Consider the following 22786-nt stretch of genomic DNA (forward strand, 5'->3'; position numbering starts at 1 on the left):
TGACAAAAAAAAAATGTGCACTTTGGTTGGGTTCCAATGTCTCTTTAACACAGGAAATCAGAACTCGGGGAAAGACAACAATATCCTACGGCTCCCCAAAGAATGAGAACCAGATGAGACTGATGGAGCATTGTTTGCAGACAAATTGAGTCATTTCCCCAGTGGCGTGGCACAAATGCGGGAAGTCCGCCTCGTGCCACTGCTGGATGCAGATCAGGCCCCAGACCCTTGGGCTAATGGATGTGACTTGAGCAGGGGTGGGGGGACTGTCACCCTCACATGCTGGCCTAAGCCATCGGCATGTGAATGCTGTGTCCCACGAGGTTTTGGAGGGTGACTGGGTGGTGTCCAGAGGGAGGGATGCAGGGGAGCGAGGGACAGAACCATCCACGCTGCAGCTGCACCACCCCCAAGAGATGAGATGAGATCCGGCTTCCGGAGTTCCAGATACAGACCGTTTGCCAGTGGGCTTTCCTAAGCCTAGTAAGTTCTCCTTCTGGGGAAGGATGGGTACAGAAGAGAAGGGCCATCATTTTAATAGCACAACCTGGAAGTTCTCTCATCACCCGTCGGGTAGACTGGGGAGAGACGTGTTTCCCAAGGGTGGCACGTGGACTTTGGAAGAGCACATCTGGATGATTTTAGAGAGTGCCCAAAGGAAATCTTAATTTTTATCTTCACAGTTGAATATTGATTTCAATGGTGTGCTAAAAAAACACAACCAGCACTTCAAACTTGTGATTCCACCAACATTACTGCTTGAGACAGCCTTTCTCAACCTCGACGCCGTTAGCACTTGGGGACGGATGATTCTTTCCTGTGGGGATTTGGCCGCTGTGGGCTCGTAGGGTATTTAACAGCATGCCTGGTCTTGACCCTCTAGATGCCAGGAGCAAAACCTCCCCACCCCACCCCCAACCAGGTCAGACAACCAAACATTGTCTTCAGATGTTGCCAAACGTCCCAAGTCCAAATCATTCCCTGGTTGAGAACCATTGACTTAGGCTAGTCTATTTCTGAAAGTAAAGTGCATTAGGCTAAGGAAAAATGCATTTTTAGGTGACTTAGGTAAGCAGATGAAATTCAAACATGGCAAACATGGCCAAGGTGGTCTGGGAATGACAAGTATGGGCAGAGCCAGACCAAAACGTGACCAAACCGGCAGAGGAAACTGGACCCCCCCCCTCCAAGCCATGACCCGTGTTCCTTTCGGCCAGCCCGGCTGCCTGGGCAACCCTGGAGCCGACATCTTGACGCATGTGCGGGGAACGAGAGGACAGACAGGCACAAAGAAACCCCTGGATCCACTCTCCCCATAACCTGTGGCCGTCCTGATCGAGGAGGGAGAAGCAGGAATTCTTCCCTTGGGAAGACACAGGCAGGATTGCCAGGAGAGGCCAAGGGCCCAAGGGGAAAGGTGAAAGGTGAGGGGGGCAGGTGGTCTTTGCCAGAACACTCCAGAAGCCCCTGGAACTGCAGAGCTCTCATTCAAGGTTCAAACAGGTTTGAACCTGTTTGAACTGTGTCTGACAGCCGAGAACTCTCTGCTGTGGGACCTGAGTCGGGCCCAGCCTGCCCGCCTTCTCTCTTACTGTCTGATCAACCCAGAGAGCTGAGGAAGTGATCCATCCAAACACACATCCCTGCAGATCCAGTAGGAAAGGTAACGGTTCTATTGGTTTAAAAGCCAACACTCACAAGCACTTAGCTGGTACGGCTGACTTTATACACATCCTCTCCTGTGGTTCTCAACCACAGCCCTGCAAGGCGGGCACCGTAACCGTGTTGATATCCCAGATGGAAAAGTGATGGCTCACAGAAGGGGCCCCATGGACAACAGAGGGCTGGAAGACCCGGAGCTGGAATTCCACCTGGGTCTGTTGGACTCCCAGGCCCACACTCCTAGCTGCCGGGCTGCCCTATCCCCCGGGAAAGTAGAGAGTGGACAGTAAGGGCCGTGCCCTGCCTTGCAAGGCCCACTGGGCATCCTCTGCCCTACATGGAAATGCCCCTGTGGTCGGGGTTCCTCAGAACGGCCTAACGTGCAAGCGGACAGACGGACGCAACTTCCTTCTGTGGCAGCTGGGTGCTGCTGCCCAACCGCCAAGGAGAAAAGTCACCCAAATACAAGGACAGGGAAGAACAACATCTTCCCACTTCGGGGCTCCCCTCCATGTCCTCCCTGCCCTGCACTCGCCTCCTCATGACGGTCAGGGGCAAGGAGGAGCAAAGGACAGAGGAAAACTCAGATGAAACGGTCATGGTTCTTGCCACAGGTAGGAGGTGTCATCAGACACCCGGGTGCGAACATGCACGTGTGTACACCCGCACAGTGACATGTGTGCACACGCACACGTGTATGCATACATGCGTCCACTGCCCTACACGGGGCAGGAGGGCAGCCTTAAGCACCTGTCCAGCCTTTCCGAGCCACGGGGCCCAGAGGATGCACAAACGCCCGCTTGAGAGAGGGCTGTTCCAGGAACATTAAGGCAGAGCGGCATGAGTGACAAGGACCTCGGGGAGAAACTCACCTGGGCCTCCAGCGTGATCAGCGGGCTCGGGGGGTGTGGATCCTGTGGGAAGACAGGAGAAAACACACATGAGCAACGGGGAAAAGTTAACCTGCTACCCCAGCTTGACGTCCTCGGCACGCAGGCAACCCCACGGGAGGGCGGCCCGATGCTGCCCCGCCTACTCTACAGAGACGTCAGAACAGCGTGGCCCCATCTGCACCCCCCAACGCATCCCCCACGCCCAAGTGAGGAAGGACGCTTGAGTTTCTCACTAAGGGGACACCCGCATGGAGATCCTGTAGAACAATGAGGTGTAAAGGCACACAGAAACAAAGCACCCCCTTGCCAAATATCACAAAGTGCGTCCAAATCCCTGCATGCAGGAGAAGTTGGGCCCGTAAGAGGATCAGAAATAAACCTGAAAGAATATAAAGTCCTGATTAGGGGCAAGGCCATCAGTTTGTGTCTGATCTTTGAAAGAATGAGAGAAGCAATGAGACAGGAGCTTAATTCCTGGTATGAAGGGCACATTCCAATGGGCCCGGGAAGATCCTTTTTAGGCTAGAGAAGGCCAGAGAAACGTCCCATTCATTCCCTCTCTACAAAAGCCAATTGACTGGGAAAGTTGGTGGTACTGTCTCGGCTCATTAGGCACGAACTCCGGGGGCTGGAGCAGAGACAGGGTGGGCACAGGAGGAGGAAGGGGCTGACGGGAGGAGGTGGTGGTGTTCAGTGAGTGGTTTCCAAGGAAAACAGGAAACCCAGCACATAAAGGCTATTTTTGTCTACACCGTGTCTGCTCTGAATGTAACCCTCTCAGATTCATGATTCTGGAAAAAAACAAGCTTCAGTTGCCTCTTACCGAGAATGGGTATGATGTGAGGGCCCCTGAAGTACAACCCCAGCTGCAAGCTTTGCTTTATTTTAGCAGATTTTCCAACACAGGCTTGTAGGAAGCAATACAAATCAGCACCAGCCCACGGGCCTAAACTGTGCACAAGAAGGAAGTGCAGGGAAATTGGAAACTCCTAAACCCCTATGCTAGGTGAACTGCCACTCACTGTCTCAATCACCATTTTATGGTATCTTTATAACGATGCCTGACTGTGAGGGGCAGCAGAGGCAGGATCTCGGAACACGTGGGGCTCTGGTCAATTCCGCCCTTTCTTTCGACATGAGGAATTCACTGTCCCCCAATTCCAGTTTGGAGTCCAATTCCCAGCCCTTCCCCACTGGTGGAGCTCAAAGGAACTTGCCAAGAGAACGTCTCCCTCTTATTTTCACATTCCCCCCAGACAGCGAACATTCCACATACCCAGGAAAACACTGACGGGAACATTTTCTACCCCTTTTTCCACAGTGCAGCCTTGGTCCATAAAGGAACTTGGATTCATCCCAAAGGAAATATTTCAGGCTCTCTCCTCAAACTCTTGCTCGCCCCTTCCCAAGGGTGAAGAAGTGGCAGCTGTAACTGGTGAGAACCCAACGTTCACGGAGCCACTCTTACCAAGCGAGCAGGCTCTCTTATCACTCGTATGCAGGACAGCGGACCCTGTACTTCCTGCTTCCATACGTTAAGCAAGCACACACTGGGCAGGGCCTGTTTTTGTCTGCAGGAGACACGACCATCCTCCTGGTCTGGGGCTGGCCGTGCGCGTCAGATCTGGTACACGGTGCTTAGGGAGTGAGAGTGTTCGGGGACTGTGGTCCGGGCGAGAGCAATCTGTCTCCGTCTGTCTCTCTGTCTCTTCAGATCTCACCATCTTGATTCTGTTTAGAAATTAAGGGCCTGGCACTGTGGCTCATGCCTATAGTCCTAGCACTCTGGGAGGCCAAGGCGGGAGGATCGCTTGAGCCCAGGAGTTTGAGGTTGCTGTGAGCTACGATGATGCCACTGCACTCTAATCCGGGCAATAGATCAAGACCCTGTCTCAAAACCAACCAACCAACCAACCAACCAACCAACCAACCAAACAACAAAAACAGCCAGAAGATAAGAAGCTGTATCTCATCCTCAAAATTCACCTCAATCTCAAAGCCAAGTTCTAGCAAAGCGCTGCGCTGGGCTGTTGAGTGCGTGCCCAGATTAATTAAGCTGTACTTCACAGCCCATTTGGCTACTGTATGGGACTTACGCTTCATTGCTCAGAATGTCTAGAGGGTGAAGAGGGAAGAATGCCATCTTGAACCCCTAAAAACAACTCCACTGGAAAAGACCTTCCTTGGGAAGCCACAGGAAATCCCCACCCACTGTGCCAATAAAACCTAGAGCCAGGTCCCTCAAAGACACAGGGAAGCACCAACTCTTTATTCGGTGTTCCAAGATCAGAGACCCTATTGGTGCACGGCCAGGGGCTCAAGATTCACTAAAAAGCTTCTTGGAAAACAAAGGCACAAATGCTATCTATTTAGCATCTTAATTAAATAGCCAGGAAGAAGATAAAGTACTCACAAGTGGCCACATCATTAACACTTAGGATGCACTTGCCAACAAAAATTTTCTCTCCCTCCTCTGCGCACACTGGAAACAGAAGTCTCTAAGCTCAGTCCAGAGTCATTCAAGGTGTGACTATATATCTGCGAGGCCTCACTTCCAGCAACATCCGCCTTAATTGGAAAGGCTAACGAAGTGGAACCAGGTCAATGATGCTGTCTGCCTAATCCATCGTGTCTGTCTAAACTGGGACTCTTTGGTTTACAGTAGAGTAAATTCCTGTCCGTCAGAGGAAGGGCTCCTAGAGACCAGAGGGGGATTTGCAATGTGCTCACATGCTACAGCTTAATGCAGGTACCAGGAACCACAGAACTGCCTACGGCAAGCAAGGCCCTTTCATATCATCTACTGCAATGACTAAGTTGAGGAAGTCAAATGAGGAACCAGGTAGACTGAATCCGTAGCCCCAGTTCTTCTCAGCTGCCTGCAGCCACACCCTGTGGTCATGTGACCTTGCAGTTCTCTGCAGGGCACCGTCCACCCCTCAAGCCTGGGCTCGGGCATCTGACTTGCTTTGTCCAATGGGAGGTCAGCAGAGGTGACGGAAGCAACAGCTTGAGATACGCTTGGGTGACTGAGCATGACCTCGTGTGCTTTTGCCAACACAAGAAGAACATGTCCCAGGTAGCCTGCTGGTCCAAGAAGGATGAACAGACCCAGACCCAATCTGCAGCCTGGAGCCCAGCCCAGCCCAGATCGGCCAACCCCCAGCACAAAGAAAATATACGTTTGTTGTTTCAAGCTGTTGTTGCGTTTTGGGGTCATTTGTTCTACAGCCTTATTATGGCAGTAACTGATTACTTTCCAAACATCGGCCTTGGTAGACCAAAAAGTACTGTCACAAACACAGCCTTGGAACCTAAACAATACATACAATCTTTTTCCCTAAGTCTGCAAAGACATTCCAGGAACCTGAAATAACTACAACCAAAAGCTATCCATCCCAGAGGGCCCACCAAGTGCCAGGCCCTGTGGGCGAGTGGACCATCACACCAAGCAAGAACACACTTGACCATCAGGATCTTGCACCTCCTCTGACTTAGCCTTCAGCCCCTGCCGAATACACCAGCCCTTCTGAATTTATTATTTAAATGCCATTACACCATTAAAGGAAATGATCACTCTGAATCCTCTTGCCCTGAAATACAGACAGTTTCCATTGTTCTGGTTTATTCTAAACTTCATCCTTTGAGCATAGTACTTGACACCAAGGTTTAGAACAGTACTCATAACTGGCATTTGTTGAGTTCTTGCTATGTTCCAGGCACTGGGCTTAACTTCCATATCATCTCATTTACCCCTGTAATAACCCTAAGAGGTAGATACTCTCACTGTTACCATTATAGAGATGGAGAAAGTGATGACCAGAGAGACTGAGTAACCTGTCCAAGGTCACACAGATGGTGCTGAAAGCCTGCATTTGATCCAGCACCTTCCACCTGGCAGACCTGCATCACACAGTTTTGTAGGTGCTCCCTGGGAGAACACAGTCCCACCTTAAAGTAGTCCTGCGGTTTGGATCATGGCTATCAAAGGGAAGAACAGGACCCCCTTAACAAATATGTAATCCTTTCTTAGCATCTGCGTTTTTGTTTTAAAGGTAGTGGACATGGTTGGTAGAAATCAGCACACGTGTCATGACTAAAAACAAAACGCAGTCACTTTGCCACAGCAGGATACTGCGCAGAGTTAGCTAAATCAATCCACCCGTGTTTACTAAGTTCCAACTCAGTAGCTAGCACCGTGCCTGGCGGGCACTATGAGGAACCAGAAATGAGTTTAAAGTGGCTCTGTGTACACTGTTATTCCCGAAGCTAACTGTTTAAATAAGAGGCAGGAGCCTGATTACAGGTCTTGGAGAAATGAAACTTGTCTACACCTCACAAGTCTTGCTTGTAAGTCCAGGAAGCCAGGCTCAAGGCCAAAGGCCTAATTTTAACAAGCAATTAAACTTCAATAAGGAAAGTGGAGAGAGGAGGAGGAACTGGTTCATTACCATTCCATGCATGCATCAAACACATCTGGCTCTCCTGGTAGATTCGGGCCCCTGAGCTGAGCCTCTGCCATTGGAAGGGGCATTCTCTTCCTCTGTTTTGAGGATTTTTGTAAGACAGCGCTTGCTCCCGGGTGTTAGGCAACGGCCTTGGTGCAGAGATGACAATCCTGTGACCCATACCTTCAGAGCCAGATTTCCCCACGAGGACCACCGAATCACCAGACAGACAGGGCACCCTCTGCCTCTGACACGTGAGAGGCTGGCTCGTCACTCTCTCCCTGGGAGCCTCCGCCGGGGCCAGAACTGGGACCCTTCCACCATCAACCTCACTCTTAGTCTTCATCAAATCACCAGGCACTTCGGGAAACCTAACGAGCTCTTCATGGGATCACAGACCAAAAGGAACAAAAACTCACTGACGACTCTGGCCTGCAGGAGTAACACAGGCTCGCCAGAGACCACTGAGTAGAACCCACGTTTGGACGCCGAGACAGAGACCTCAGCGGACACTGTCACCTGTACTACGGGCCTGGTGCAGGGCAAAGGAGGACCTCGCAGGGGCAGAGTGCCGGTTTGGGGGTCAGCCCTGGTTCAAACCACACGTAACGACTGTGTTAGTTTGCGGAGGCTGCCATAGCAAGACACACACTAAGTGTCTTAAACAACAGAAATTTATTTTTTCACAGTTTTGGAGGTTAGAAGTCCAAGGTGTCTGCAGGTCTGGTTTCTTCTGAGGTCTCTCTCCTTGGCGTGCAGAGACAGCCACCTTATCCCTGTGTCCTCATGAGGTCTTCCCTCTGTGCTCGTGCACCCCTGGTGCCTCTGTGTGTCCAAATGTCCTCTTCCGATAAGGAAACCAATCAGACTGGACTAGGGCCCACCCTGATAGCCTCATTTTTAACTTAAGCATCGCCATAAAGGCCCTATCTCCAAATACAGTTATATTTCGAGGTTCTGGGAGTCAGGCTCCAACATTCAGGGCGGGGACACAAACTGGCCCCTAACAGCCAGCTGGTGCCACCTGTGACACGGGCAAACTCCTTAGTTTCTGTGAGCTTCATTTTTCTCGTTGACATGATGTAAATGAGAAGGACAGTATTCTCCAATAGAGCTACTGCAGTAAGATAGTAGAGACCAGAAATTATTGTCTGGGACCCTTTTAGTAAGTGACAAAGACCAGCATTAATAATTACGCCACCTTACCAGGTGTAAACCCAGACTGTCCCAGGCAAATCCAGATACAAGGTCTCCTCTCCTTGCCTTGAATATGGGATACCACCACCCTCAGGGGTTGTTATGAACATTAAGTAAAAACAGGTATTTAAAGTGTCTGGTATGTGGTTAGGTTGTAAGCTCAAAAATAATCTTCCCTTTGTTTTCTTCTTCCAGGCTCAGGAAGGCTAAGATACATCCCTCTGCCCTACTAAAGCACAATTTTTCTGAACGCAAAAGTTATTGCGGACACTCGCTAAACCCATCTCACTTCACAGCAGTGAAATGAGCAAATTTCACTAACTTGTTCTGAATGCTCACTTTGTGCCAAGCATCTGAAACGCTGGCAGCCCTGCCAAGAGAGGTATCATGCTCCGCATTTTATAGATCAGATAACTGATGCTCACGGAGGGTAATTCGCTCAAAAACACAGGGCTCATGAGGGATAGAGCCCTGACAAGCAAGCAGGTTTGTTAAGTTGCCAGAAACTAGTCCCTTAACCAATATCCTGGTGTTTCTCAAAGTATGAACTTACTGAATCAAGATCTCGGGGCAAGGATCCAAAGGATCTGCATTTTTATTAACTACCCTTGGGGGATGCTTATGTACGTGAACCTCCACACCGTACCTACACTGTTCCCGGGTAAATGCAAGACTGAAAGTATCCAAAGCGACAACGAACAGGAAGGACTCCTACCTGTGATATCCAGCCAGCCACCAAGTGTCTGAAACATGCATGGAACTCTTAACCCTTTGCACTTGGATGTCGGGTGTGACTCGACACGGTTAGCATCGGCAGCAGCTTGTATGTCGAGCCACACTCGACACGTAGTTTCACCGCGGGGGATGAGGGATTTTTGTCTATTTTTCCAGTATCTTTCCTTGTTTTCATTAGCATGAAAGGACAAGTAAAATGTAAATGCAGAGACAGCACACTAACTTCCAGGAGTAGATTATTATCCACTAACTTAGAGCAACGTTTAGACGGAAAGCTCCATGTAATCACACCTCACCCTAACAAAAAACACAAAGATTGTGTTGTTTGTTCTAACAGAAAAAGCAGAGGAGGAAGAAGAGAGGCGATTCATATTTGGGAAACATGTGAATGTAAACCAGGTCTTCATGTGGGTGAATGTTTCAAAAAATATCACACCATGAAAAATTATAGAGATTAAAATTACTCTTTGAATGTATCAATAATCTGAAATACTAAAAAATCCAAATAAATAAGTTTGTATGAAAAGAAACTCCAGATTTTTATTCTACTGCCGCACTCTGGTATTTAAAATCTGGGTATTTAAAAAATTAAATCCCAAGTAGAATAAAGGAATCGAGAAAAAAAGCAAGCAAGTGCAAAGGGATAAGAGAGGTGGTCTTCACATTCTGTGCCCCCAAGAAACTCCCACAAGGGGTGCAAGGTGTTCTTTTTTCCCTACTTACATGGCAAAGTATCTGTCCTGCCCTAGAAACCCGGTTGCCACCCTCCCCTCTCCAGCATTCTCAGTTCCTCCTCCGGGTCCAGGTGCAGCCATCAAGGGGTTGCATAATGGGGCTTTCTCTTTAGACGTCCCCGTGGGATCTCACAGTGAGCTTGTCTCATGTGGCTTCTGAGATGAAGGCAGAGCACGTGCATGGCAGGCGGCATTGGGCGATGAGGGAGGGATGCCAACGACACAGAAGTCCCCTTGTTCTCTAAGAAAGGCTGCAATGGAAACGTGAACTCAGGCCAGAATCACACAGCGCTCACCTTGTTGGAAAACGCTAACTCACCTTCAAACAGTGCTCAGGGGAGAAAACAGAAACCCCCCCAGAGAGGGTGAAGGGATTCTCGATGCTTTAGAGAAACGTTGGCAGATCTGATTAAACCCTTAAAACTGGATGGATTTCTCTCTCTCTCTTTCTCATATTAAAAGTTTTAAAAATTTATACGTCTCTTTGCTATCTTGCATTCTTTCCGTATTTTTAACCCAGACTCCGGAAATAAGCAACAGAGCTTCGACATGAAGCTCAAGCCCTTGGAGTTGGCAGTTAATCACCCACAGCCTTGGAAGATGCGAGAAACCACAAACTCATGGAAACTCGGAGTGTGTGTGTACCTTTGAACACAAACGCTTACCAAAATCTAAACTGCTGTATACAGCTTCGCTCTGTGTGCACCTCGACAGGTCTTGTCATTCTTTAAATAGTACACAGAACTACAATCCTTGGAACTACAAGACTTGGAATAAACCTGCCTGAAAGATGAGGGGGCTTGAGCTATGAAGAGTTAAGATAGGAATGGCCAACTGGTGGCCTGTGGATGTTTCACGCTGGGTTTTTGGGAGGGGCAGCCTACAGCATTGATAAAACAGTTAAAACCATTATCAATGTTTTAAAACCAGGATATCACATGCGCAAATTCAGATTTCTCACTTCTCCTTTCAAGAATGGAAGATTTGGCAACGCCCTATGTGTACTACTGCAAGAAAACAAGACAACAAAGCTCAGGGCTGGGCCGAATGGCTGTGGCCCGGCCACTGCAAGCAACAGAATCTGCCACTTCTATGTGAATGTAACTCGCCTAAGGTCACAAAGCTGGGCAATATTGACAACAATCAAAATACTAACACTGTTCTCATACTGAATGGATGACATCACTGTAAGTGGATTCTAAGTACTATCTCATTTAAACCTTACAACAACTCTAGAAAATAGGCACTGACAGTCCCATTTTACAGATGGTGCAAGTGAAGCTCAGAGGAGAATTAATTTGCTCAAAGTCATTCGTTAATAGATGGTGAACCCAGGATTTGGTCCAGGGCAGCCTAGCTACCGAGGCTACACCCCTGTACCACTAAGCCACAGCACTTCACCATGGTACGGCCACATCCAGAACTGAAATCACTGAACTACAGTTCATGGTCCTGTGACCATACGGACCAAGGAATTGGATCAGATGCTCCTAATACCTGACCTTCCCACTTCCTTGCTGTGGGTCTCCGTGCTGACTGCTTAGCTTGTTACCATGGCAACGATGATCATGACAACAACAACAACCACCCTCTCACACAGTCACTGTGAGGACTGACTGCTACACCAGACCCGGCGCAGTCCTGGCACAGAGAGGGTGAGCCACACATGTCAGTTCCCCGCAGAGGACAACTGCCACCCTTTTACGATGTTCTGCTTTTCACAGCTCAGAGGCATTTCAGGCCATCAACAAGACCTGCCCCGTGCCAAGGAAGAACCGAGCCACGCAGTCTCCACCCAAAACAGCCCAGACAAGAGACGCTGGCTAGAGCCCTCCAGGGCCACAAAAGCCCTTCCGAAGGTGGCCACACGGGCCCTATTTGGACCCACATCTTCCTGGAGCTGGGAACACCAGCCGCATCTCCAGCTCAGCCCAATAATTAGCGTTGCCCAGGCACGGGCCGCGGCAACTATCAATTTTGCACCCACTTGCTGTGGCCACCAAGATGGCAGGAGGCCCAGCTGGAACCAATACTGCCAAGCGGCCTTGCAGGCTCTGTGCGAGTCCCAAAGACACTAGACAGCTTCTGGGCGGACGGGTGAATTCTCTGGCCCACAGGGAAATAGTGCAGATTTGAGCTCCAGAACCCAAGTCTGTAAGCGCAAGTAAGAGACTTACAGATGTAGACCAAGTGTGCAGCTTCTTCCCTTGAAGGTGGCCAACGTATTACTAAGCAATCACCTGGCCTCCAACTCTCACCATGGCCCTATGAGCTGATAATACCAAGAGATTCCAGTTTCCCTATGAAACGAAACTTATTTCCATCCCTGAGCTGAATCAAACCCATCATTTTCTGGCGGGGCATATATGAGATCCAGGAAAGGAAGTGCATTTCCTAAGGCCACACACAGCTTGTATCAAAAGTCTGTCTGGAATCCAAGTTTCTTGACACCAAGTCCTGAGTTCATCCTATTTTGCCAAATTAAATTTTATGCACACCCCTCCCTGCCTTGTCTTCATTTCCTCCTCTTTAGCTCTTTCACAAGAGCCCCTGACCGGGACATCTTTTGTTCAAAAGATACCGTATCCCAGCTCTGGGCAGACTATGATTCAGCAGCGCTTCACGTCTGGAACGTGTCCAAGAGGCCACACACAGAACTGCCGACTCCAGCCAGGGGGCGGAGAAACAGCCCCGGGAGGTGCGCGGTGGGGAGCTCTGCAGCCCCAGTCTGTGCCTTGGGACAGGGCGCGCCACCCTCCCAGGCCGGAAGAGAGATGCTGAGGACACCTGCTTGGCAGGTGAGCCTGCAGGGGACAGATAGGCTTCCTCCATCCAGAGTCGGGGTGAAAGTCAGAAAGCATCGGCAGGGGAGCGCCTCTGCCTGCGACCTGCCTCCCCAGCCTCCTCCTGTGTGACGATGACGGTGATGACGAAGACGACAGCATTGATGACAATGGCCATGATGAAGCTATCCTTCCTGAAGTCCTCATGAGGCACCATCATCAGCGATTTACGGGCATTATTTCAATAAACCCTCATTCCACCTTCGCCAGGTGGCTGCTCCAGCATGGCCAGAAATGAATTTTATTTTATGCTATTGGGAGCAGCTCTTGCTGACATTATGTACGTGCTTGTGCCCAGATCACACGGGCCCTGTGGCATTGTTGCTCATCTACAGGGGAGGGAACAGTGGCTCAGGGAGTTAAAGACTTGCCCAAAAGCCGCAGAGCCAGGCCCGTTTAACCTTAGTACAGCACAGAAGTTAAAAAAAAAAAAAAGAGTAATCATAACTCTTGGATGTGGTATGGTCTGACCTATATGCTGCACGATATATATATATATTTTTTTTAATTGGTTGCTGACATTTAAAAATTGGGGTGATTTCCCAATATCCTGATTTATGGTTTTTCTTGAAGCGTCAGAAGCTCTGGCCCACTGGGCGGGCAGGAAGGTTAAGGTGGGCACGTCCCCTCCAATCTGCCACAGCCCCGCCCTGCCCACCTGAGCTGGGCCCTGAGAGCATGTAAGTTTGTGACGCGCCCTCTGTTAGCCATGGTACTCTCTCTCTCTCTCCCCCTGCAAAGGCAGGTCTCATTTTACCCAGTGAGCCGCTTCTTCAACATCACCCCTCACTCCCAAGCCCCAAGACAGAAAAGTTCAGGATCCCATGACTTCACCGAAAAACAGAAAAACCCTAATAATGCACCAGTAAGTTGAGCCTTGCAGGTTATTCATTTCGGAGCCTCCACCTTGAGCTCACCAGTCGCGGCCGTGGGGCCACAGGCCTGGGAGGGAGGGCCCGAGCAGAAGGCAGAACAGGAAGAGGTTCTCGGCGCCCACTGTCTTCTCGCTTCCTGCACGGCCGCCCCGCGCAGCTGTCTGCGCACCGCCTGGCCGTTTGTTCCTAGCTCTCTTGGAAGGAAGTGTTCTCATCGCCCACGACAACAGAGTTGGCCCAGGGAGCCAAAAACGTGCGCAGGGGCTCCAAGCCCAGCTCTCCTGCTGTTCAGGGAAGCCCCGGAGACAGGAAGATGGGAAGAAAGCGCAGCCGGGGACACAGCATCCTCAGAGCCACTGACAAAGCCCCGGCTGGCAGGGAGGGGAGAGGAGGCGGCCGCAGGAAGGGGGTCCTGAAGCACACGGATTCTGTACAATGAGCTCCTTTCAGCAGTGAATAGCGGACTCTCCTCTACTCGGTCTCAATGGCTTTGTTTCTGAAAACGACCAATTCTACACCCAGAAAGCCAAATCTGCCAGACCTCGTGCCAAGGTCAGGCAAGAGCCTGAGATCCCCGGGCAAGCTGATAATGAACACCCCGGAGACAACGCCGTGCTAAGTCCCCTGTGGCTGAACCAAAGCCTACAATGACCCTCTTTTATTGCTAAGCTCCCCGCGCTGGGGACCCTCACTCGCATGCGTGCCACGCTTGGTGCCACCGTAGGCTCCATCCAGGAGAGTAAGGGCTCCCTTCCCAGGAACCTCACTGAGACATTTGCGGGGTGGGTGTGGGCAGGATAAGAAAGAACTGAAGAAAGAAGACCTGGGCTGAAGTTTGCAATCTCGATCCGAGCACATGCGTGATACAGTCAGCCCTGGTGACACAGCCACGGCCCCTGCTCGGCAGGCACTCCGGGAACACGGTCTTCACGGGTTTATTGCAGAGGTGGCAAACAGTGGCAGTGTGGCCTGCAAGCACTGTTCAGCTCAGGTGTATTTTGTTCAGCCTGAGCAATGTTGTAAAAAGAAAAAAAAAAGCTGCATAGGATGCCAACACTTAAAATTCAGGAGGTTTCACATAAACCTGCAAAGTCCTGGCATGTCTTAGAAAATCAGAAGACCTGGAAAAACAAATCCAGCACCGCCATAAGGCACTGCCTGTCTGGAGCCGAGGAGCAGCTGTTCCTCTCCCAAGGGTCACAGGCCCTCCAGCCTGCCACAGTCCCCACCCCAGACGCTCTTCCTTCACTTAGGGCTGCCGGTGTGGCTGCTGTGGGCATTGGAGTTGGTCGTCTCAGGTTTACGGCAACACAAGCTAAGCCCAACACTTTCAGCTGCAGGACCTGGGGTCAGAGGGTAGGACGGAATATGGACCACAGACTGGGTGAAAAGCAAGCCTGGCTACAAAGTCCAAGAGTGATTTGACTCAAGAACACACACCTGGGAATACTGAGTCAAGAGCAGAGTCTACTCCCACCAGCAGGGGCGAGAGTCCTCTTTTCTCACCATTCCCTGCGATTTTCTGCTTTGACAGCATGTCCCACCTTCCCGAGGCCAGGCACCTTGTCCTCTTTGTTTTTATGCTTAATGAAGCCCTGAGCCTGGCACAGAGAAAAGCACTTGGTAAATTATTGTTGAACCCAAGTCAACTGAGCCCCAAGTCATGTTAGGCTGGAATGTGAGAGATGAATGCTGAGAGCCAACTTAGGGGGTGTAGGATGTCTTCCTGACTGCAAGTCAAAGCAAGTACTTGCCAACAAAGAAGAGAGAGTCTTGTGTGCAAATGATGGAGCAGAGTGGACGAGCTCAACTTACTGACTGGCTGATGTCTGAGACAAGGAAGCAGAAAGGCTATAGGACATATAGCATAGGAGCTATGGTCTGTTGGGAAGGTATTACATGTGCTGACATCATAAAATTAAAGCATGTTCCCAATGTCAAAGGATGCAAAAACTCAAGAGGAGAAAGACAGCACCCCAATACCACCCCACCCCGTGTAGCATGGTGGCATGTGCAGCATATCTTAATGCAGTTTTTCTAGTCTAAGAAGGTGGATTGAGGTTAATCAATCTACTTCGGCTATATACAGCCAGGACCAGTTTTCTTCAGCTCTGTGTATGCCCAGTGTGTGTGTGTGTGTGTGTGTGTGTGTGAGTGAATATGCATGTGTGCACATATATGTACAAAAACTTGTGAGCATTCACATGTATGTATAGGTATGTAGATGTGGTCATCCAAAGCCTTCCTAAAAAGCCGCAGTGTGATCTGCATATTGTACCTGCCTAGCATTTCTAACTTTGAGCAATTTCCTCACCCCACTTCTGGTACGAATTTCCAATGGCTGTGGGGGGGGGAGGGAGAAGGCAGGCTAGCTTCAGGCAAGATTCCACTAAGTAGACTTTTATTTCTGAGCTAGAAGCAGGAGAGAATAAAATGAAAAGCATGCAGCATTCCATCTCTGCGCTTTGCATTTCATTATAATTATTCATGCAGGAGCATCTTTAAACACCAAACGGGGGAAATATTACAGTTGTTCTGATTTCACACGCTAACTGTGTTTACATGCTAACAGCATTTCTCAGGGACAATTATCTTATTACTAGTGCACTAATCTTTTCAATCTTTTCAACACAGTTTACAGCTGCAGACTTCAAAAATTAAGGCTAATTAAGACCCTGCTTTCAGCAGGTATGGCAAACTACTCACATATTTTTACAGAGTACAGGAAAATCGGTTTGGGGGAGAGGCCGTAAGGGGGGGGACACAGTATCAAGGCAGAAAGAAGAAATTATACAGTTTCCATCAATTTGAGGGCTACAGCTGTCCCAGTGCTAGTATTCGAGAATCCAGTAAACAAGTTCCATTAATGGACAGGCCTGTAGAATTCAGGACCAAGGACAGCTGGTCTGGCCCATTAAAGGAGAAAGTGGGTATTTTGCATCCAATTATCCATTTCCATTCATTATATTCATCCATGTGACTTCAACATAGAGTAGTGGCTGAACACAGGACTCTTCCACCAGAGTATGTGTGTTTGAATGCGGGCTCTGCTCTCTGTTTGAACTTGAGTGAGTTCAAACTTCCTGGTGCCTCAGTTTCCTCATATGTGAAACAGGGATAATAATAATAATAATAACAATACCTACGCCCTAGATCTATTATTAGGATTGATCGAATTAGTATCTGTAAAATACTCAGAATAATGTCTGAATCATAATAATCATCAAATAAGTATTTTTTAAAAGCATGGGCTCTAAGGGCTAAGGACAACAGGCCGTAACATACCTAAACATGCTTTCTAACATGTTCTTGATCTCACACATATGGTATTATGAGCCATAGGAGAGCTGCTAATATACAATCCTAGCTGTATTTATTGTGTCTGTTAGCAATACATTCTCCAATTACTCGCCCTGCTGTCTCGTTAGCCGCCATATAAAACCAGCACCTTGGATCGTCCATTGTTATTTTCTGTTGTGTTTCGTCTTAAATCACAGAGAAGCAGACTGCTCCCCGAACAGCTGTTGTGGGATTCCGGATTCCAGTTCTCAGATGCCAAATGGAGCGCTGGCATCCTAAGACGTGGCATCTGAGAAACCACCAATCAGCTTCCACAGCGCTTGGGCCCCCAGAGTCCATCAGGCACCTGCTGTGCACCTGAACATACGCCTGGCGGGCAGCAGCCCACCTTCCTGAACGCTCGCCCTGTGGGGTAGGCGGTGCTGACTCTACTGTATACATGAGGAAACTGAGGTTTTAAACGGTTCGCCCATGATCACACAGCTTGCTAATAAAACAAAGTCACAATGTAGCACAAACTGATGACATTCGCTCCTGCAACACCTTCTTAAGCTTGTTGGCTACATTTCTCAAGATCATTACTAATGGTAGTGTTACTCTTACTAGTAGTAGAACTCATGGTCACAACCACCACAAACACCAACATACTGCTATGTGCGAGGCACTGTTCCAAGCCACTGACACGTGGCCCATTTTACCCTATCTTAACTCACTTCATCTTAACTCATTTTATCTTCATAACCATCCTGTAAGAGATCGACTGTTCCTAGCCTCTATTTTACAGACTTGGGGACTGAGCTCAGAGAGGTTATACACATGGCTGCAAAGCGTCAGAACAGAATTTGACCAAATCCAGGAAGCTCTAGATGTTGGCTCTTAAACACTCTAATCGCCAGCCTGTAAAATTCAACAACTGCCTCCTTTTCAATGGACAAAGAAGATATGACAAGAGAGCCAGAAGAGGGACTGATCTGATCATCCTACATTAAACAGCGGATTGCAAAGTTGGTTGATCTAGTTACATGTGTGATAAATGCTGCCCAAAAGGAGGATGTAGGGAGGACAGGAAACATGGGAACTTCATCTAGGATGGACGATCAGCAAGATTTTTTTGGAAGTGAGAATTAAACAGGGTTTCAAAGAAAGAGCAAGAATTAACTCACCAAAGGTGAGGGAGAGAACAAGCATTTTAGGCAGGAGGAACAGCATTAAGGAAGGCTGTAAGATTCAAAGGCACACATAATTTTTAAGATATGAAGAAAGGAGGTCTGAGCTGAGAACACTGAAAAGATGAGTGGCGTAAGATGGGGGGGGAGATATGGTGACAGGGCTGCATCAGGGAGTTTCTGAGGGACGTAGGAAGGAGGCTGGATCTTATGCAAAGAGCAACAGGGAATCACTAACAAGGTTTATCTGTGGACTGGTGAGAATCTTTACATTAGAGTCAATCACCTAGTCCTACCACCTAGATTATAATATTTACTTGGCTTTTACATAATCAGATGCAAAGGCATCTCTGAAAACCAACTCAATGAACCAGTCTGCTGAAGATTTTCAACATGAGTTTCAGAAAATTCCTATTCCCCATATTTAGGAATCATCACACAGCCCACACAGTCTAAATCACTAGGTTGCTACAACCTACCAAGCTTTACAAATGCTTCAATCCTTATTATTGTTACAGACTGTGAGGAAGTCTAGAGGTGATATGCTGTGGCGTATTAAAATTGGATAAATTTTTTTTTCTGTCTAAAATAGACTAAAAAAAGAAAAATCAATCTATGTTAGACAAATGTCAATTTGCAACTCTGAGTTCTCTGGCTTAGGAAAATGGCACAGGCATTTGTAGATAGAAGGAGGTGAAAAGCTACAACATCACTCCCAGACCACCCCTCCTAAACACACATAAGCACACTGTTCAGGCTACTTCTTGCATGCACCCATTTATTGGCACCTACTGTGTGTTAGGTCAGGCGTCCTCAAACTACGGCCCTCGGGCCACATGCGGGTGTTTTTGCCCGTTTGTTTTTTCACTTCAAAATAAGATATGTGCAGTGTGCATAGGTATTTGTTCATAGTTTTTTTTAAACTATGAGGGCCATATCTGGCCCTCCAATGGTTTGAGGGACAGTGAACTGGCCCCGTTTAAAAAGTTTGAGGACCCTGTGTTAGGTGCTCTGGTTTACTTCAACCTGTAACTAACTAATGTGACCCACCCTCCCAGTTTGTGTGGACTGATGACATGGGACGTTCACAGTGCTCAAATCAGGAACATCCTAGACCAATTAAGACACATTGGTCACTACACTCACTACAACCACAAGTATTAATATAAGGAAGACACAGGCTCAGAGAGGTAGAGACACTTGTTAATGTCACACAGCAGGTAAGGAGAGGGGAACAAGGTTCAAGTCCTGATCTATGTGACTCTAAATCTTTCTATAATGATAGTTAACATTTTTGGGGCACATACCCTATGCTAGGTACTATTTTAAGCCCTTTATAAGCATTAATTCATTTAATCTTCAAAACTTCCTGGTGAAGTAGGCATATGATGAGTCCTGTTTTAAAATCCAAGGCTCAGATTAGCTAATAACTCATCCAAGATCCTCCAAGGCAGCAAGTGGGAGCTAGTGTTGGTGCCTATGCTATTAACCAGCTCTTCCCTGCCTAGCAAACAAACCATGAGGGAACAGACCACCCTTGTTGCAACACAAGAAATTTTAAGATTTCTGTTGTTACTGTTTTCTTGTTCATAGTAATTAAAACAAACATATAGGAGAGATTATTACACTAGAGATGCAGAAAGGCAAATTGCTGTGAGTCTCATAGCCAGCATGAAGCTAGATTTGCTAGTGGCTGCTGACTTACAAGCCTCTCTGGGCAACTCACAAAACCAGAAATAGGGTAAGCTGTGATGAGGCTGTCCAAGTTCAGTGTTCAAGGGCAGCCCGTGCTCCAGCGAGGACTGGAAGATGCTCTTGGGGCCTCGCGCCCATCGAGTAAATCCCCACTGGCTTTCTGGATGCGTCTGCTGTTGGCACGAGCAGCCTGGTGCCAAATCCCACACTCCAGACAAAGAAGCCTTCATGAACCTCACCTTCAAATGCCATGCCCTGGAGTGCTACACCTGAAGTTCCCCACTTGACGGCTGGTGACACTGCTGTCCCTGCAACACGTGTGCAGGGGGGAGGAATGGTCAGCATTCCTCGTGCCACAGCGAGGAGGAATGGTCAGCACCGCGCCAGCACCACCATACTGCTGTTAGCACTGACCACGGAGGGCTTCCCCGTGCCAGGCCCTGCACGAAACCCTGACCTGGACAAAGACCAGTTTACAGAGGAGCCCTGGGCCACATCCAGGGCTGCCCTGCGACTCAGAGCGCGCCCCCCCCCCCACACTGTAATTGCATGGCCTAGGGCAGTGGTTCTCAACCGGAGGGACTGTGTCCTCCATGAGACATGTGACTGTGTCTAGAGACATGTTTGGTTGATGTGACTTGGGGGGGCGGCTACCAGCACCTAGTGGGCGGAGCCTGAGGGTGCTGCCCAACATCCTACAAGGCATTGGTCAGGCCCCCGAGAGAGAATGATCCATTCCCAAATATCTCCGGTGTGGGGTTGAGAAACCCTAACCCAAGGTGGGGGCTGAGGCAGGATACAGGACCAACGACAGCCAGCCAAGCCTGCAGCCACACACGTCAAGCCCATGCCCCTCCCAGACCCTTCCTCAGGCTCCCAGCCACTCAGTCTAGTAGATGGGGAGATCCCTCTTTTGTTCACAGTTGCATCTGTGGGGCCAAAAACAGGGACATGGTGACTTTTAAAGAATAGGGATGATTAGGAGGCCAAGGCAAGAGCATCACTTGCGGCCAGGAGGTCAAAACCAGTCTGGGCAATACAGTGAGACCCCCAATCTCTACAAAAAAATTTTAAAAATTAGCCAGGCATGGTGGATGGATGGATACATAGACAGACAAATAAGGACCAAATAACGAACAAGGAGGACACCCAGCCTAAGGCGCGCACAAGCTAGCCAGGTGTCGGAGATGAAAATAATTAGCACGGGAAATTGTTTAATAGGGATTAGGGGCCCCCGGTTTTGGCAACTACCAGCTGTGGGATCTCAGGCAATTTATTTAATCTCTGTAATTCAGTTCCCTCATTTATAAAACTGGGATAATAATACGATAATAGCATGTACATGATATAGTCGTTATGAGGAATTAGGGAGACAATGGGTGTCAAGTACACAGTAAATGCCAAATAAATCATATCCTCTTCCTCCTCCCACCCTTCTCCTCATTGTTTTTATTTCAACCATTTCAAATAATCACTATCACGGAAATACCTAGAGGCTACAATCGAAGACAGAGGAAAGACACACTTTTTCTCTTTTGCTTCCCTACGAGAGAATGAGGATTTTTAATTCTATTTCACCCAGATATTAATACAACCGTTAGGAAGAAGGGGATTCCTGGAGACCCCATGGAGATCGTCAATGACAGAAGCCAGCCCGTTGAGACCTCATGAGACTGGGTGGTTAGCCGGCCCTCAGCTAGACATGGCGCCAGGATTGCCATGACACAGATAGTGGCGTGTCTCTGTCACAGCAGTGGTACAACAAGTCCAGGCTCCTTGTCTGGCAGGACAGCCAGCCTGCTCTGCTCCCAGCAGAAGGGCTTTGAGAACCTCTGGGGTTGTCTGTGGTCCCATCCAACACCCCTCACACCCTCCCACCCCCCACCCAACACATCGGGAAGGCGGCACGACCCTGCCTTCCACGGAAAGGAAGCTAAGATCCCGCACATTCCGTCCAGCTTCTCATACACTCCCTGTTCCTAAGATAACTAGAACAGTCAGGGAGTTCCCCAAACCCAGACGTGACTTGTTTTCTATTTCTGGCTTAGCCACATGATGCCTGGGAGTTTCAAGCATTCTGAGCATCCAGATTCACGCTGGAACCATCTCATCTAGAGTGAGGGAGGGAGGGGGAACATGCATTTTGGATCAGCCCGCTGGGCTTCAGAACAAGGAGAGGAAATTCTTCACCCCTGCTGAGTTCTAGCATCAAAGGGCTGCAAAGAACCTAGAGACCATGAAATCCAGCGGTGCTCAATGCACTGCCAGGAGAACAGAGGTTTAAGGGAACAAAGAAGATGAAGACTATTTGCATTGTTCTTTTTCTCCTTTGCTTCTTTTTTCCACAGTTACCCTGGAATAGGTCAAACATGTGCACAGGACATGAATGTCAGGGGTGTCCCCCACCACACTCCCCTGCCACCCCCACCCCTGCCACCGCCAGGCCTGGCACAGAGTTTATGCTCAATAAAGGTTCAGCAAACGAACGAACATCAGCGATTTCTTAGTAGGCAACTTTGGGGAAGATTCCACTTCCTCTAAAATTAAAAACAACAAAAAAATGGTATCAATTTTGGAGGGATAATGTGTGTGTGTGTGTGTGAGAGAGAGAGAGAGAGAAAGAGAGAAAGAGAGAGAGGGAGAGAGAGAGAGACTGCACTACCCATACCAAATGGGTATTTGTTCCAAGACGCTTTTTTTAATGAAAAAAAATTTTATATATTCACCTTGTAAACAATATGCACTATAATCTTGGTTGTGTCTGTTGGATTTGCTCAAAGAGCCAGGCCCTTGCAGGGAAATGTGCTTGCGGTTTCCTTCTGCCAGGTCACCAGTAAGTGGCCGTTTTCCAAAAGGTGGACCTTTTAATACATGTCTGCATAATCTAGCCTAAAATCCTAGTTAGTATTCCAGCAAGATGTCTCCTAATTGAGGTAATTTCTAAGAAGATATTGCTAATAGTTCCCTTTTCAACAAATAAAGCAATAACAAGTGCCACTTTTTAAACATCTATCATGTGCCAGGTACTTTAGTGGCCCTAACTCTTCTTTAATTCTCATTTTCACCTTCATGACAACACTATAAGGAAAACATGCCGAGTACACAGCTAAAAAAAACTGAGGCTAAGAGACAGGAAAATGTCCAATGTTACAGAGCCAGTAAACAGGCTGAGCCGGCATTTGAGTCCCAACGGAAAGTTCAAGCGTTGTATACAATGTCTTGTTAATCTCAGATTAAA

General features: G+C 48.5%; 1 protein-coding gene across 1 annotated transcript in view; it reads right to left on the bottom strand.

Moving 5' to 3' along the window:
• XYLT1 (xylosyltransferase 1) overlaps window positions 1–22786 on the bottom strand; it is a 296218-nt gene that overhangs the window by 204150 nt on the left and 69282 nt on the right. The window contains exon 2 of the mRNA XM_020281516.2: window positions 2535–2576. Within this exon, the coding sequence (XP_020137105.1) occupies window positions 2535–2576 (42 nt within the window). The remainder of the gene's footprint in view (window positions 1–2534; window positions 2577–22786) is intronic.

The sequence above is a fragment of the Microcebus murinus genome, chromosome 19, assembly GCF_040939455.1.
Source record: "Microcebus murinus isolate Inina chromosome 19, M.murinus_Inina_mat1.0, whole genome shotgun sequence".
Classification (NCBI taxonomy): Eukaryota; Metazoa; Chordata; class Mammalia; order Primates; family Cheirogaleidae; genus Microcebus; species Microcebus murinus.